Source organism: Athene cunicularia, assembly GCF_003259725.1.
Source record: "Athene cunicularia isolate RWA chromosome 22 unlocalized genomic scaffold, athCun1 chr22_part1, whole genome shotgun sequence".
In the NCBI taxonomy this organism is placed as follows: Eukaryota; Metazoa; Chordata; class Aves; order Strigiformes; family Strigidae; genus Athene; species Athene cunicularia.
The window spans coordinates 93,912-110,993 of NW_020799128.1; the positions used below are offsets into that span (position 1 = coordinate 93,912).

At 44.1% G+C, this 17,082-nt stretch overlaps 1 protein-coding gene across 1 annotated transcript in view; it reads left to right on the forward strand.

Annotated features, from left to right (window-relative positions):
- The window catches only part of AAK1 (AP2 associated kinase 1), a 74,323-nt gene that overhangs the window by 16,560 nt on the left and 40,681 nt on the right, over positions 1 to 17,082 (forward strand). The window contains exons 3-5 of the mRNA XM_026862997.1: positions 12,404 to 12,522; positions 14,521 to 14,629; positions 16,833 to 16,975. Coding sequence (XP_026718798.1) covers positions 12,404 to 12,522; positions 14,521 to 14,629; positions 16,833 to 16,975 — 371 coding nt within the window. The remainder of the gene's footprint in view (positions 1 to 12,403; positions 12,523 to 14,520; positions 14,630 to 16,832; positions 16,976 to 17,082) is intronic.

Here is a 17,082-nt window from a genome sequence, read left to right on the forward strand (position 1 = left end):
ACACAAATGAAGCTCTTCTAGCTGTGAGTTCGTGGTTTGCTTTTTTTCTTTGCCCTCAAGATAACTTTTAAATGTTCAGACTATTTAATTGGCGGTTGATGTTTCAAGATCTGATTTGATAAGTTTCCCAGAGCAGTTCTATCTCCACTCCAGTGTGGAGCCTTTTAAAGTGCTGTTTAGGGGCAATGAAAGCGGCTCAAAGGAACAGACTAACCCACAGCTGAAAGCTTAGTAAACCAACCAGAATCTGTACTGATTTTTTTCATGTTTTATTTTATTGGTGTCTAACTCCCTGTGCAGGTGAATATAGTGAGATAAGACACTGAGAGCTTTGTCTTTCCTCTTGAAAATGAGCATGGAGCTTCCCAGGGACTGCTCCTGTGCACGAAAGGAAGCGTGGTACTTTGTTTTCTGCACTCTTATTTGCTTCATAGCTATTAGGCCTGCACAGGCTATAAGGACTTGTATCTCGTTTTAGAGCCCTTGAGCTGAAGAAGCCCTGCAGCACTGTACAGACCCTCCTTTCTACCCTGCAGAGGCCAGTGGTTTGTATTCCTGAATCTTAAGAGCTTGCTCCGAATACTACTCTAGGAGATGCTGGGCCAGGCCTTTTAGACTGAAGTAGTCCCTTAAACTTGGCACCGTTATGCTTTAGCATAAATCAGGTGACTTAATTAAAACAAAAACCGACGAAGTAAAGCTTGTTATTTCCTTTGAGGTAGAAAACCTTGGCTGAGAGTGGACCTGTTTAGTTTAGCATTATTATCTGCTTTTCTCAGCTGGAGAGTCTGTTGGCAGGGGATAAGGGGTTTTGTTTTCGTTCTTGCTCAGAACTGGACTCTGGTTTATAACACACATGTACCCACACAAACGTGAGCTGGTTGGAGTTAGAAGAACTTGGGTGTAGTAAAATCAGAGATCCATATTCAGGCCTTCCTGGTTCTGCAGAGACTACTGCTTGGTCTGTGCAGCGTGTCCCATGTTACCCCTCACTTCTCGTTGTGACTTGAATGACTTTCTGAAGGTGGCACTTGCAGCTGTGGGTTTCTGGGTGTGAGCCTGTTGTGCTGTGGCTGAGCACACCCTGTCACTACTCTGCGCTTGAGCTTGCAAGCTGTTGACACAGCTTAGCCTAGGTAAAGGAAATCCTAACTTTGTAGGCCGGATCGTGGGAAACAAACATCAGTTATGTCCTCATACTCCTGAGACCTGTGCCCCTAGGATAGGCTCTGTGTTTTCTGTGCATGCAACTTGTGGGTCAACAATCTTTGCTTATATGGCGATAAAATAACATGTAAATACCCTAATGTAGCCAGAGGATTATGGAATTGGGTGGGAGAGTGAATCATAGGCATTAATTAAATCCCAAACCCTGTGTGTCATGATGAATGCTCCAACATGTTGTAATAAACCAGCAAAATACAAACACAAAGGAGAGCATTAGTACGACCACCACTGCTTCAAGTCTTTTTAGTCTTTTTGTGTTAGGTGATCTGGAAAAGACACTCTGGATGGCAGAGCTCCAGCTGTGCAGGAGGCTGTGGAGAAAAGACTGGCAGTAGCTTGTTGATGTCTGTGGCATGCAGGGTAAGAATCTGGGGGTGAAATCAAGTCAATGAAGAGCTTGGCGAGACTTCCTGAGGGTAGGGATAACAACACCCCAGGAATAAACCACTCGCCAGCATGCAGAGAATGCGTGAGCAGAATAGTTAAAGAACAGGTTAGACAGACGTGTCAGGAGTGACTGTGGGCACTGTCAGTCCTGCCTGTAAGCGAGAGGCTGAGTCAGGTGAAATCCTGTGCCAGACAGTGACGCAGTGACACAGGGCCACGCTTTCTCAGCGAGACAGTCCTGTGTTGCTTACCCCTTGAAATTTGGAGCAGGTGAAAGGAGGCTGGAGAAAGCCTCCCTCTGTCCACTAATCTTGTCATCCTCGACCCACCTCCTTTCAACTCCACTGAGGCAAGAATAAAATTGTCTTTTTTTAATGCAGTTTTTGTATGTTAGTTATAAAGCTATAAAACCACTGGGGAGAGAGAGAGAAGTTTGAAGGCCCAAAGGGCTCACCTTTTGGGTTGCTGCTTGTGTGGAGATGACCATGAAAAAGGAAGAAAATACCAGAGGCCGTGCTAGTGATCCTGCAGTTACCTGTCTGTCTACAGCCACTCTGGTGTCTTCGCTCAGGGAAAACTGAAGTGCCCCTTTGCCTGCAGGCTTTAGAGTAGCGGACTACCTCCTACTGCCTTCCAAAAAAGCAGAGGATGTAGGAAATGTTGTTTGACTGTATCAGTGATTAATCTTTCACCAGACCAAAGCAAGCTTGTGAGTAAGAGATCTTATGTTCACTTTTAAGACTGGATTCCTGGCAACAGTCAGGGCTCTTTGATACCTGGCAGTATTGGGCAACCTCTAAAAATATTTCTTCCTGTTGGAAATATGTTGTGCCATATCCAGAATGTAACGAGAGGGGTTTCTGTGTGAACCTTCAGTCCCACCCTGTTAGGATGGCTTGCTGCTGTATCTTACTGTGAGATGCCCTGGTTTGAGGGGTCTTTTCTGGACTTTCCCTCCTTGGACACCTGAAGGTGCCCTTCCAGCATAAATTTCCTTCCTGGAGACAGCCTGCAGAGCTCGTGTCTGCAAAGCGGAGTTCAGGGACGTGAGCTGTGTAGGCAGGGCCTTTGCTTCATACTGCTGCTGTGAGTAGTATGTTGTCCCACTGACCCATGTGTTCTTTGATCAGGTGCTTAATTTTTTGCTTTTTTTGTTAATCACAGCTTTTCCTACACTAATAGCATTGTTTTTAAGACTGTGACTTATAGAACCGAGGATTTATTTGCAAATTGACTGTGTTTCTGACAATCTCCATCTCGAGGAAGCAGGAGCAGAGACGACGTTCCAGGTTGAACTCGGTCCATCACAGATTGTGCCAGTATTGTCTCTGATACAGCTGTGAGCTTGGACGTTACAGCCCTAATGCAAAGTCTGCCTCATTGCTGTGGCTTCTTAATTAAATCTCAAATAGCTTTACAACAACTCCCTCAAGATTTGTTTTTATTTTTCTTTAAAGGTGTTAATGCTGACATCTCATTCCTTGTTATGTGTTAAAGCAGGATGGTTCACAATGATTCCAGTTTATGGGTGTGTGTTTGGTAGTAAAAAGGGGTAATGTTGGAACAGAAAACTTATTTTGGGGTGACATATGCTGCCTTGGAAACGAAGAGCTCAGAAGTGATGGTGAAGTTGCATCAAAAGGGAAAATGGGATTTGAAATCATACATTTCCTAGCAAGTATACTGCAGTAATACCCTCCTGCTGGGCAAGGGAGTAGAAGAATAAAAGATAGCAGAAAGAATATATTAGTGCAGATTATAGTGCTATTTTTGTCAGCATTAATCCTAATACCCATCATAGTTTTACAGTGGAGCTGTAATTAAAGTAAAAAGCCCATATAAAAATTAACCAGTAAATATTTGTCTATGTGGAGGGTGATACAAGATCATCACATGTGAGAGAGGATCAGTCAGGGGCTGTTGCCCTTTGCTTTCCTCCCCGTTATCGCTGTGTTCCTGGGGCTGAGCGTGGTGCTTTCTATAGGAGCTGCTGGTCGAGTCTGCTCCTGACGGCACCACTCACGTTGTGATGCACAGTAACACTTTCTAGCAGTAACAGGAAGTTCTTCGGAATGTTTCTGCAGCTTAGCAGCTCCCCTGTGGTCTGCGGAGGGAATACCAGGGCACCTTGGCGTTTTTTCCCTATCCTACAGATGAGTGACTTGTCCATCCTTGGTTATAGGTGGGGAGAACGGAGTCTTTCACCTTTGTTGGAAGCTGGCACTAAGAGCTAGAAGAGAGAAGCACTGGCACATCTGAGTGCTTTTCCCTGATGTGCTTGCAGACCTTGATGTTAACGTTCACTGAACTTGGCCATTGTCTAAAATAATTACGGATGATTGTATTGCTCAACTCTGCCCAAAGTGTTTTCCTTGGCCTTTTTTCTTTGTGATGAAGGGTGACTCCAAAGTTGAGGTTTGCTGAAGCCATCTCTGTTCCTGGAAAAGATGTCCCAATATTTTGGTGCTTTATAATCAAGAATCATATCATAGAATCTTAGAATAGTTTGGGTTGGAAGTATACACAGCAAGGGAAAACCGTTTTGGTTTTTTTTTTTGGTTAAATGAACGCCAGCTAGAGAGATGTCGGGGTGCAGGACGGCTTTCTCAGTACAGCAGCAGAGAGAAAATGGTTCTGGTGTTGCCAAGTGATGATGTCCGGTGATGGGTCATGTGCAGTGTCTGTGTGTCTGCTGGTTGTGGCTATGACTGTGGGGAAAAATCAGTGCTGGGAACTATTTTTTTAGTAAAGCTGTGGGAATAGTGAGCTGCAAACACCCTGTGCAAGGGAGTTGATGTGATTTTCATCTAACTGAATCACTGCATCCTGACTTGGGTGTAATTAAAAAAAATGGAGTGAGCCTGCCCCTTGTACTTAGGAAAGTAAATGCTAAGGAAGTTATGACTTATGAGGTAAGGCAAACATGATATAATTATTGATGGATAAGAATGGGTAAGTATTTGGATTGTGCAAATGAGGAGTGGCTTTGTGCCTGGTTCAGCAAAGCACTTAATTTTAAGTGCCTGCTAGCACAACCGGAGCTTAAAACGCCTTCCTGGCTGTCCCTGGAGGCTAAATATTCCTAGGGCGGTTGTTGGGGACATCTGACAAGCACTTGGCTGTCCCCTCAGCTTCAGTGCTAAAGCACGGTGGGCTGTCTGGCATGCAGAGCTTTGAGGTGGATGAGATAGAGCTAAAGTACAGAAAGCTGGAAACAGTTCAGTGGAAAACCACACGCGTTATTTGTCCAGCTCAGAAAAGAATTTCACCCCTGAAGAATAAAGTTTTTAGTGGCATCCAGAACGTTTATCAAGAACTATGGTAATCTAGATATTGTTTGTTTGTAGAAGGGTGGTGGAGAAAATCCAAAATGAAGCAATAGTTGTTTTTTTTTTCTTTTAAGTGGGAATTAATGATTTGATAGTTGGCTCTTTCAAGCCCAATAATTTGACTAATTTAACTGAAAAGAGGAGTGATTCCTCATGCTCAAACCTAGCTGCTTTTGGGTTATCCAGCGTGGCCTTGGAAAAAGAAATGAGATGTGACCTAAGACAAAACTTGGGAAATGTTTGCAGAAGGAAGACGCATCCATGCACTGGAGATGTTTTTGTAGCTGTTATTGCAGAGCTCCTACACACAGCTGGGAGATCATCATGCTACAGGTCTCCTTTGCTCCTGTGCAAATATCTGGGAGGTACTTTCAGCCTGGATTTTCAGAGGAGGTGTTCTGCCTAACTGTGTTCGGATGAAGCCATTTCTATGTTGTTAGTGTACCTGCTTGCAGAGGGTGGTGGAGCAGCATAGCAGGGTAACACAGAAACACAGTGTGTTTTGGGAACATTAATGGCTTGTGAAAAGGCCTTTGGTCCTGCAGATCCTGTGAAATCTAACTGCTTTACCTTGTGTGGAAAGGGCAGAGTCCAGCCAGTCCTGTTCTGGCCTATGATTAACTCGGGTGAAGTGGTCTGTTGAGTTGTGCTTCAAGCACTGTCTGGCTACGGTTGAATTTGCTTTATTTTGGCTCAGCATGATCAAAACAGGAATTTTGGGAGGACCTGATGCCTGGTCGGCACAAAACCTGACTGCAGTAACACTTGGTTTTCCTCTCTGCTGTTTAAATAGGTGTGTGATAGGGTGTGGCTGAAGATCTGGAGCAGAACTTCAATGCGGCTCAAACAGCTGCGGAAGTGATTATGTGTGAAGGTCCGGTAATCGCGGCGCTCGGAAGGGGGTTCTCAGGACAAGCCGTTTCTCATGGTCTCCCCATCCCTGCAGGATGAGGTGGCTCTTGCCCTGGTCCGTCGAGGGCAGGGTGTGCGGTGCTCAGCAGATTGAGCGTCTGCTCTAGCAGCATGTCCTGCATCTGCCTAATTTTTATGTGCACCAGTGAAAGGCAGCGCTGGAAGACCTTGTCGCAAAGAGGTGACGGAGCAACCTGTTTCTCTGTAAACTTTCTCACCCATAGTACAGCTTTCTTGGAAGCAGCATCCTGCGTGTGCTTGCAGGTTGGCAGTGCTGGCTGCCTCTGACTTACTGGTTGCAAGAGGATTCCAGGCTTGCAGTACACGTGAATCGCTTAAATGCAGCAGAGCACTATCTTCTTACCTTGAGAGGAGCTAAGAGAGGGATCACGTGCAGCTTTTTGTGGCTGTTTTTACCTAGTTCAGAAGTGCTTGCCTGGCTGTGAAGAGTTCTGCATCCTGCTGAAATTACAGAAGGGCTGAAAATATAAGTACCAGTGCTGGAAACTGGCCAGCTCACTGACACAAACCTGCATGGAAAATTGCTCTGGCATCTGTATTGACTGGAGATAATTGGAACTTCCTTTTTTTTTTTTTTTTTTTTTTTTTTTTTTTTTTTCAGCTTATCCTAAAACCAGTTAGCAAGTCAGGCCAGAAGTGTGTAGCAAGATAACCATGTTCCCATGCTGTTGTAGAGGTGGATGAGGCCCACGTGCAAAAGCCAGTGATGTTTCCCGAGACCTATGGCTGTTGCTGCTCGAAGATGATGGTGATCGCAGTGACTGCATTCTTACCTGTTCAACAGTATTAATATGTTAAGGATGAACATACAAACAACACTTTATGTTGTTGAATGAGAGCGGTATTTTAGATTCTGCTGGCTTGTATAGGAAGAGTTGAATTTTCTTCAGAACTTTAAATCCCAGGCACTTGTTTATGAATACGAAGAAGTGTCCTCTAAACTGACTTTCAGGACTAGTTCTTGCTTCTCTCCCTTCTGGTGCTTGCAAAGTCTGTGGATTTATTTGCTCTATTGTATCTTACCTTTAGCTTTCCATACGTGTGCTGAAGAAAAGGCTCTACTGCTAAAGAAGTGAGGATATTCCTAGTGCCTGGATTACTAAACTCTGCCTTGTGTGTGACCCGCCCTCCCCGGCCACTTGCGGCAGAGCTATCTAACTTCACTTGAGGCAGCACAAGCTCTTGAGCTGACCTTGGTTGGCTTGGAGTCACACAAATCCTGGTGTGTCTGTCTGTTGTATCAGAGCTGACATAGTGCACTAGAGCTGGCAAATTCTGGCCGTTGAAAGGGTTGTCTTGCTGTTCACTGAAAATAGAAGTAAATGGTTCTGTAATGTGCATCTGGCAGTGCTTCATAATCATTGCTTGTCAATTTGTCTTTGATCTTTTTCCTTTCAACTTTGCCCAGATCTAGCAAAGTTGGGGGTTGGACTGGGATAAGGAGGGAGAAATTGGTTGTGGTTTGGTTGTGGTTCCAGGCTCTGGAGGCTGAAAGTAGTCCTTGAGGCCAACAAGGTGGTGGTGTTGTAGATACGTAGTGTGCAAGGAGCAGGGGTTAACCATTGGGGAGCAGCTGGTAGCAAGATAGTTAAAAGCTAAAGTAAGTGTATTTCAGCATGATGCTGTGAAAAACCATCAGAGTTCAGATGAGTGCTGAGTTGTCTGAGCAAATCCTGGTTGTTCAGTGCATCGATGACCAGGCAGACGGTGAGGCAGCACCCGACCTGACTGCTACAGCCTGGAGAAGACACCCATGGGGCTCTGCGAATGGCCCCCTCTCCTACTGTGGAATGTTGCATGGTAGGTGAAAGAAAACTTAAATCCATTAGAAAGTCTTCGTTAGGCAGTGTTGGCTGCAGTCTTGGTGCTTGCTTGGTCCCTTCCTGGGCTGTGCTGAACAGTGTTCTGGGCTGTCACATGCTGCCAAGTGAAAATTTCAGTCATCTGTTGGGTCCTCCTTCCCCTCTGTCATAATTTGCTGAAAAATGTGAACTGTATTTTCTCTCTGCTGCTTACCAACAAAGTTGCTGCTTTTGAGGTAGCTGTGGGAGTACAGGTCCTTCTGAAACTGCTCTTTTAGCATGACTCTAAAGTATTGGCCACATTTGTCAGTAGTAAGGTTTCAAGTGCTTCAGAATGCTTCAGGTGTATTAGCTACTTCTGCACCTGAACCCCTCACCTTCAACGCATGATGTAGTGGTATTGTTAATGTTTTTTGCAACGCATCAGTTTCCGGCAAGTGCCATTTTCTTTAGCAGGATGGGCAGTTCATGAGCAGTCAGTAGTAAATGTGCGAGCTGCTTGGGAGGGGAAGGATAGACAAAAGCTCCAGAATCACCTCTTGTGGACAAGAGACTTAAAAGGAAATATCTCAAGGTCCAGGTCCAGACCACTAAAGGCATCCCTGCCACTTTCAGGCATACAGCAGTTGTTGCACAAGTAACCTGTAAGCAGATATACCTATAGCTCTGACTTCAGCCTGACAAGCCCTTCAGCTCCTGGCGGGAGCAGGATTCCTGTTGTAGCTCAGACCTGCTCTGGCACATGGGATGCGATCAAGCCCTGTTTCTGCAAACACATGTGCGGTGCATGAATGCTGGTGGCCTGATTTTCCTTGCCCTGTCTGTGCACCTGCTGCTTCCTCTGGAAGCTAATTTTCAGGTCTAGGTTCTTGGTATTCTTAAAATTGACCCTTATGTCCTGCTAATGGGTTTTGATCTTGTATTTCTAGAGCTATTTATGTTTGAGGAGTGTGGCAAGAAGCTGCTGTTCTTTGTGCTCTTTATCCCTTTCCGCTTCCCTCCTCCTGCTGTTTTACTGAGAGTTTGCAGTCCTGCTCTCTGCATGCAGAACTGGGAGTGCTGAAGCCAATTAGCAGTGGAAGGTGTAATAAATGCAGAAAAATTCAAATTAAGGTGGTATTTTTCACACCTTTTCTGATTTAAATGAGGAATACCTGAGGCAAGTTAGATATTCTTGATTATGTTGTGCCTTTCTGGACTAAATCCTGAATACAGCCAAAACCTGGGCTCGATAAAGGGTAGTTTGGAGGGAATACTGTGGTCTGCTTTAACTGAGGTAAGCAGAGCACGTGATTTTAGTGTTTAGAAGGTAAGACTTTGCATCCTCACTCAAATGGATGTGGATCATCATTTTTGCTTCTCTGATGGCAAAGTCACTTACTCTAGATTGCCGGGTAAAAATTGCTGTACGTACCCTGATTAAATCAATACTTGTTTTCTCTGGAGAGAAGCATGCTGCTTTTACTAGTAGCAAAATTGTCATGCTTTAATCTGCAGTCAGTGGGAGTTTAATAATAAAGTAACCAAATTGGTAGGTGTATTTGCAGACGAAGTTAATGATTTTGCATAGCTTCCATGTGTGGTGTCAGCTGAAGTTTGCAGGGGTTAAAGGTAAGGGAGAGAAGGACGCGAGGACGTAATTTGCCTGTGTATGTGAGCGCTGTGACACCTCTGCGAGTGTTGCAGCATTCCACGTCCTTGGATGTGGCTCCACCTGACGTATTCGTGTCTTGCTGCTCCATTTGGAAGATGCTCCAGGCCATGTTCCTGTCAGGTCCCTACGTGTTCATGTTGCAGTTCTCTATCAGAAAGCATTAACTTTTTTTTTGTTATTTATTTATTTTTAGATTCTAAATTTCTCTTTCCTTTGAGTTCTCAGCATGGTTTAACTATGTTATCTGTTGCATAGACTGTAGTTTTCTTTGCCAGTTGGCCCTGGTTGCTTGTAAGCAAAACAGCACGATGTACACGTTCTAGCAAGGGTGCTCTAGGAGTGACTTAGTTTAATTAGCACCAGATCAGAGGAAAGGTACCTTGCCCAAAACTTTGCTATCAGGCAGTTAGCAGTTGGTGTGAAGAGGTACCAGTCCCGCTTCAGCTGAAGCAAAGATTTAGGAGGATGTCCTTGAATTTAGTGGATCTGCCTTTTTTTTTTTTTTTTTAAGTTTAATTGATCTAATTTTTGCTGCTCAGCTCGCGTTTCTTTCTGCTGAGCATAGCGCTGTAAACAGAGATAGGGTATCCTGCTGGCCTCCAGGCCTGGCCGGAGGAGCTGTGGGAAAGGAACTGAACCCCAGGAGGGAGGAAGGCTTCTGATGGACCGCTTCTGCCTTGTCGTTTGCGGGGGGAAAGTGATTCCCCAAAAGTTTTGGTGATGACTGAGACTGTGTAATAAAAACATTTTTTTGTTTGTTTAATGTTTTCTCTAGATTTTATCTGTGGTCCATGGAAATACTGTACAGAAAATTAAAAAACCCCCTGATCTCTCCAATGATTTTTAAAAAGCATAATGCGTTAATGAAGTAGGAATTGGAGAAGTTGTGCTGGTTGTGGGTCCCTTATTTCTTACTGGCTCTGTTGTGAGTTATAAGGGGGGGAATTCAGTAGAGTGTTGTCTTGCTTTTTTGAACATAGACATCCTTTGGGCTAAGTGGGATATGCAGATTTGTTCTCCAGAAATGAGACAAATGTGGCCAGGGTAGAACAATAAGGATTTGCTGTGGATTTAAGGAGTCCTTAAAAATGACTTGTAACTTGAGATCCTCATCTTGAAGCAGCTTAAGGGTTATTTTTGTGTCTGAATTTGAGCATGATGAAGAAATGAGGCCTTCAGAACAACAAGGGGTTTAAAATCTGTCAGAAATGAGCAGCATCTGTATGGCTTGTTGTATCCCAGGGCCATGTCCTGTTCTTCTGCATTTGTATATCATTTTGCAGCCTGGTTATAGGTTTTAAGATCTTTAATTGAAATCTTGACACTTTTTTCCTTCTTTTTTTTTTTTTTTTTTTTTCCTTCCTCTTCTGTTGCATCTTTCTGCAACTTCTCCGGGGCTGCTACTGGTTAGTTCTGCTCCTGAAAGTCAATGGGGCTTCTGAGGAAAACCTGATCTACTTTTTATGGCAGACTATGATGTGTAAAATTAAAGTTTTTTGCATGCTAAAAGAGATTTTTGCTTAACAGCTCTGGTGCTGACAGGCGTGTTATTTGCATGTGTAAGTTCTGCGGTTGTTTTGGAAGATGGGCTGTAATGGGTGCTATAAAAGCTGTTTGATAACAAATGGGCAGGGTTATACTTTGAACACAGCAGCGCCGTCTGATCACTTGCTCTTTTTCAATCTTAGTGAAAATAAATCCCAGTTTTAGTAAAAGCTTCAGTGGGCCTTTTGGCTGTGGTGGTCGATTTGTTAACAGCTTGTAAGCACCAGTTGTTGCAAGACTGGAGTTGTCAAATGCAACCTATTTTAACACTAAATTTTACCCAAATGTGGCTTTCTTGCTTGTCACATATTACATGATGGGGAGGAACTCATGTAAGTGCTAAATAGCCATTAGTAATAATTATGTACAAACATGTCAGATGTGGCTGTGTATGTGGTGTCGATCTGATGGTTTCTGGCAGCTTGTAAAGATTGGGATTCACCAAAGGGCTCAAACTTTAAAAATGAGAATTCTTTGGGATGTGAGTAGCTTTTTACAGTGTGTAGCTACAGCTCTTGGTGTCATGGGACTTCTGAAGGCTGTGGCAGCACCAAATCATGATTTACTGTCGAGCTGTTTCTTTAGAAGTCCTTAAGCATAAAAGACGTATGTGCGGTAATGGAAGGTAACAGAGAGCAAATGAAGTGCTGTTGGGTTGTGCCATCGACAGTGTTGTCGTGCTTCCCTTTTTACCATTGTGCAGCGCTCCTTGGCTACTTGGATCCGTGGACTCTTTATTCGGATTCATTCTGATCTCTGGGATCCAGGTGTGAAACTTTGATGCCTATATACCTCCATCTTCAGTCAGCTTCCTGTTTCTGTCCAGGACTACAAATGTCAAACCCATGTATTTTGATGCATTGCTAAGAGAGATGAAAGGCTTTCATCCTAAACAAGTCAAGTATGTCCTGGGAGTCCTGACCTTACTAATAGCAATGACCACAAAATGAATTGTGGTTTGGTTTTATTTTCCTTGTTCTTCTGTCCTTTTTAAAAGCAGTAACATCAAACCACATGTGGGAGATGGGTTTCTTCTGCTTCTTGCAAAAATCAGCTTTGTAATGTAACTTAGATGCTTCAAAAGTTGGGAAGTCTTTTAAGTCCAGGCCTTCAGTAGTAATTCAGTGGATGATCTGTAGCCCTGATTTCTGTCCAAGGCAACGTTTATACTTCAGCTTTCTTCATAATGGAAATTAATGGAGCAGTGAAGGACTCTCTGGCAGCACAAGTAACTGGTGTAATTTCTTGTTTTTACGGAGATGTTAATGTTAACTTTGCTTCCATTAATTGAAGATTTGCCCCCTTGGATTCCTTTTAGTTCCCAGAAATAACTGTCTGGGCAGAGTTGGAAGCTCTGGAGCCGAACACGTGTAAGGGACGCTCCAACCAGGGCTCTGTTGGTAGCTGCTGAGTGCCCTCCCTCTTCTGACTGTACTCTGAAGGCAGGTGGGGACAGGGACAGGGTTGGAAGCAAGAACCATGAGGTTTCTTGGTAAATGAATAGGGTGATTTTGTGTCTTCTGCAGGTGGATTCGCCATAGTGTTTCTTGTGAGGACTAACAATGGGATGAAATGTGCCCTGAAGCGGATGTACGTCAATAACGAGTATGACTTGCAAGTCTGCAAAAGAGAAATCCAAATCATGGTAAGTCACCGCTTTGTGTTGGGGCCCCACTGTACTGGGAGTGGAATAGTGTAGGAGCCCCATCCCCTTCTGCCTGTGATCTGTGTGGCATCGCGTCGCCAACTGTGGGTTTTCTTAGCAAAGCTGTCTTTTGCAATGACCTGACTCCTGAAGTTATATGACTACGTGAAAAAGCTCATACTGAATTATTTAAAGTGTAAATAGCTTCAGTGGGCAAGAAAAACAAGAGAACTGGAGAAGCAGAGGGAATCTCAGGAAAATGAGGGGAGGAAAACACTCCTATGTCAACCCCATGACTTAATGGGAAAGCCCCATCGTTGGGGCTGTTAGACTTCAAAGTCTGTAACTGTCTTCAGGGCTAAAGTCTTACGCCTTTTAGACTTCATCAGAAAAGGCTAATGATTCTGATTTAACCACCTTCATCAGTTCATGAATGGAAGACCTCCATCCTGAGATGAATTTGTATCAACAGCTTCTAATCTTTTGTGTTGGGATGAAGTCTGTCTCTGTATCGGTGAGGTTGGTAGAGTAAAACCGGTATTTGTGGGGTAGTTACTACCTGGAGTTCTGAAATAGGGAAATGTTTATATAATAAGCACTGGGATACTTTTCTAAATTATTAGATAACAAGGAGTGACATGATAGGATGGCTATTCTTAATGTCTCTAAACAACAAAACATTGGGGTGGTCCCAATGAACTCGATTAGTCTTGTTTGGAACCTGGTAAACCTATAAAGTGCCACTTTTGAAGTTGCGTTCAAAGGTATCGATGAACTTTTAGGGTACTGCAAGGTGGGGAAGGAAATATTAAAACCCTCATCCTACTAATTAACAACACAAGATGTAAGTTTGGAGTAGATGATCTTCATATCAGAGGCTCTTACCTGTAGCAATTCTGGGTGTGTTTTTTGAAGTAGCTTTTAATTAGGTTAATACCTTTAAAGTTAACTTCTGGAGTTTGTGCGATAGTGCAGTGAAGCTTGTGGCCATGCTTTGTCATCACCGTAGCTAATGCCACATGGGAAAAGTTGAGATTTGATCTTACATCAAAGGTTTTAGCTGTGCTCACAAAGCTTGTTTACTTGGATCTTACTTGCCAGTGCTTTCCATTGTCTCCATGTCTTTGGTGCCTCTCTGAAATGTGTGGCTAACCTGGAAAGTGAGGGCAAGAAGTATCCTTGCTTGACACGTCCGCTTGCTCCTGTACCGAGTCTTATCATAAGCCCTGAAGAACCTGTCCATCACTAAAAGGCTGTATTTTCTTATTTCCTAGCTTTTGTGCAGTAAAAAAGTATTTTAAGCCTAACTGCACTCACTACAGCATTAATTACAGCAGAATGTGACTAGCAGAATCTTGATTTCTTTTACTGGAGACGCTGAACGTTGAACTGGGCTGGCTCTCGCACCTGGGCATGTGTGTGAAGCTGGCAGTCCCTAAAAATTACTTTCCCTGCAGGTTTAGCATGCATCACAGATAAGTCATTGATATGAGAACTTGTGCTTTAATCCATCAAGTTACTTAAAATAAGGTACTTCTAAAGCAAGGTTAAAATTTGCTTTTTTACCTTAGTGGGGTTTTTGAGCATGTGAAGATTTGAGGTAGTTTGCCAGCAGAAGCATAGAAGGAGATGAGAAAAGTAAGCACAACACGTACTGTGCGTGGCCACCACAAAACATCTGCCTTGTTCTCTTCTCTGGGTAAAGGAGGAGCAGCTCCAGGTAGCTTGGCCTGGGCCGTCTAAGGAAACATCCAGAAATCTGGACTGATCCCTGGGCAGGTTAGTTCAGCAGGTTGGCTCTTTCTCTGCGGTTTGTCTCACGTCCTTCTGGAAGGTGGAGACAGACCTAAGGTCTGTTCAAGTTTTGCATGACGATTAATCCAAAGTGACAGAAGCTTGTGCCTAGACAGGAAAAGAGCTAGGAAGGCTTTGCAGGGTAGAACCACCAGATTAAGATGTTGCTCGCTCTATATGGCTGGTTTATGCTTTATTTTACAGCGGGACCTGTCTGGCCACAAGAACATTGTTGGGTACATTGATTCCAGTATAAATTCCGTAAGCAGTGGCGACGTGTGGGAAGTGCTGATACTAATGGACTTCTGTCGAGGTGAGTGTGGGCTCAGTGTATTGTTCACTGGTAGATTTGTCCCTTTTCAGTGCTTACAGGAAACTTGCACGACATCTTCCTTTGACAAAAACCCAACTAATTCCTAGGCCTGGCCCTTTCTTGGCTACCAAGGAACTGTTCTGAGTGAAGCAAAGCCAAAACTCAGTGTGGAGAAGTAGATGATACGTGAGGCTGTGTTGGCCCGGTTAATGGGACTGGTACCACCTTTGCCTGTGCCCATGGTTGTCCTAGATCCTTTCTGTTGTGAAGAAGAATCCTTCAATATATATTGTTGTTTTCCCTAGGCTGGTCCACACAAGAAGTGGCTCTTCTAAAGCTGCCAGGCTGTGGAATGAAATTCTTCTTCACTTTGTCATATTGCAAGCTTTTTCCACTTCAGCCTGACTTAGGATTGTTCTGGAAGAAGCATGAAATGAATAATGTGAAGCTGAAAAGTATTCATTTTACCTCTGACCTTTTTACTTGGCTGTCTCTAGCCAGACAGGCTCTTCCAGTCTTTTCCAGCTGTCCCAAAGCTTTGATCTTTTGTGGCTAGGATGTGGTGTTTGGAAAATGACGCATGTGCTGTGCTCAAATGCCTCTCGCAGGAATAGTGTTAAGCAAAGAGATTGTTTTGGCCAGGTGACTTCAGAAGTCTGTGGCTGTTCTGGATGGTGGCAGCTGATGGAAGTAGGTATTCTTGGGGAGTCTTTGGCTTTTAACTGAAGCCAGGTGCATTGTAGCAAGAGCAACTAGATGCTAAAATACCTTTGCGCATGTACAGCGCATCTTTCTGTTATGCTGTGCTGGCTTTGCTGCTTCCTTTTGATGCAGGAATCTTGACGAACTTGCATTCTGTTTGTCTGCTGGTGAAAGGAAGAACCTTAAGTGTACTTTTGCTGAAGGAATTGTTACGTAAGCTCTCTGAAAGCTTAAACCTAAAGATCACAAGGGGTGTTGTAAGAAAGAGGCCTGGCAGTGCTAGTACATCCATACTCAGCTCCGTGTTGCGTACCCCGCTGTGGAGGGAAGTGCAAACCATAGCAGTTCAGGACGCGCTCCCTCCAGCTGCATTAGCCTGCCCTCTGTGCCACATTTTGGGCTGATGAAGTCAAATCTGTCTTTCTAAGGTGCTCCCTTCCATCTGAAAGGAGGAGAGCTGCAAGGTGGTATTTCTCACGTGGTTTGCTTTTGCCAGATACTCAACACACACCTGTCTGTCTCCAGCACTCAGGCTGAAGCACAGGAATTGCTGTTACGTGTTGGATTTTCCCTTGTTACTTTCCTTTTGTGTGGAACGGTTTCCAAACCAAATCAGTATGTCTTTGTGTGCAGAACTGCACTTGCTTTCAGTGCAAAATGTTCACAGCTGCATTATTTATTAAGCTGAGCTTTTCTTTTGTGCCATGAAAATAAAGTTTTCCAACACTTGTGATATGAAACGATACAGTTTTTCTTTGCCAAAGGTTCAGAAAGGAGTTTTTTCTGCGTATATAGGGTGTTTTAAGGGGGGAAGAACCTCAGTGTGGGTTGTTTTGGAAAGGACTTGACAGCAACAAAACCTCAGAGTTGAGGCAAATTCAGGAATCATTCATGAAAACTTGCTTTTCTTTGTCTGGAGTTCCCCTTGTTACAGAGGAATTGTTAATTTTTTGCCAATCTGTGAATTTAGCCAAGCCACTTAGTAGAGTATGGGCTTTCAGAGTGTCTCCCTTTCCCCCTCCTCTTGCTTATATGTGGCAAACGATTTTGTGGACTGTGGGTGCTCCAAATTCAGCCTTTTATTCCTCTTAGTCTACAAAAAAGTCTTATTTTGAAGAAGAAAGAAAAATTTGCGGCTTAGAGTTAGATTTGAGAGTTAACACAGCCAGGTGAATGTGGGCCTTAGAAGTTAAAGTGCTGCTCTTGAAGCATTGCTCAAAGGATGAGATGTGATGCCTGCCGGCGGATATGTGAAACCCCCTGGGATTTAGGCGAGGAAATGCGAATGAAACAAGATGAGTAAGCAGATTACAAAAAGCTTCTGGGGAAGGCTTGGTGTCAATTTTGAATTTGAACTTGTGGACTTCTTACGTGCTGACTGTACAGCCACAGTTTGAAGGGGAGCAGACTAAGACAAATTATGTCTGGTAAGACGGGAGCTTAGGCCAGGCCAGACCTCATTTTGCACACCTGCTCTGATCCTTCGTGTTTTTCTCCCCAGGAGGTCAAGTGGTGAACCTCATGAACCAACGCCTGCAGACCGGCTTCACGGAGAATGAGGTCCTGCAGATCTTCTGTGACACCTGCGAAGCCGTAGCCAGGTTGCATCAGTGTAAAACGCCAATAATCCACAGGGATTTGAAGGTGAGCTGTGGACTCCAGTAATACAGCAGGGAGCGTGCGTCCTCCTTAACGTGTCTGCTTGCTGCCTACGCCGTGGCAGACGGGCTTTGAATACCGGGACTGTGTTT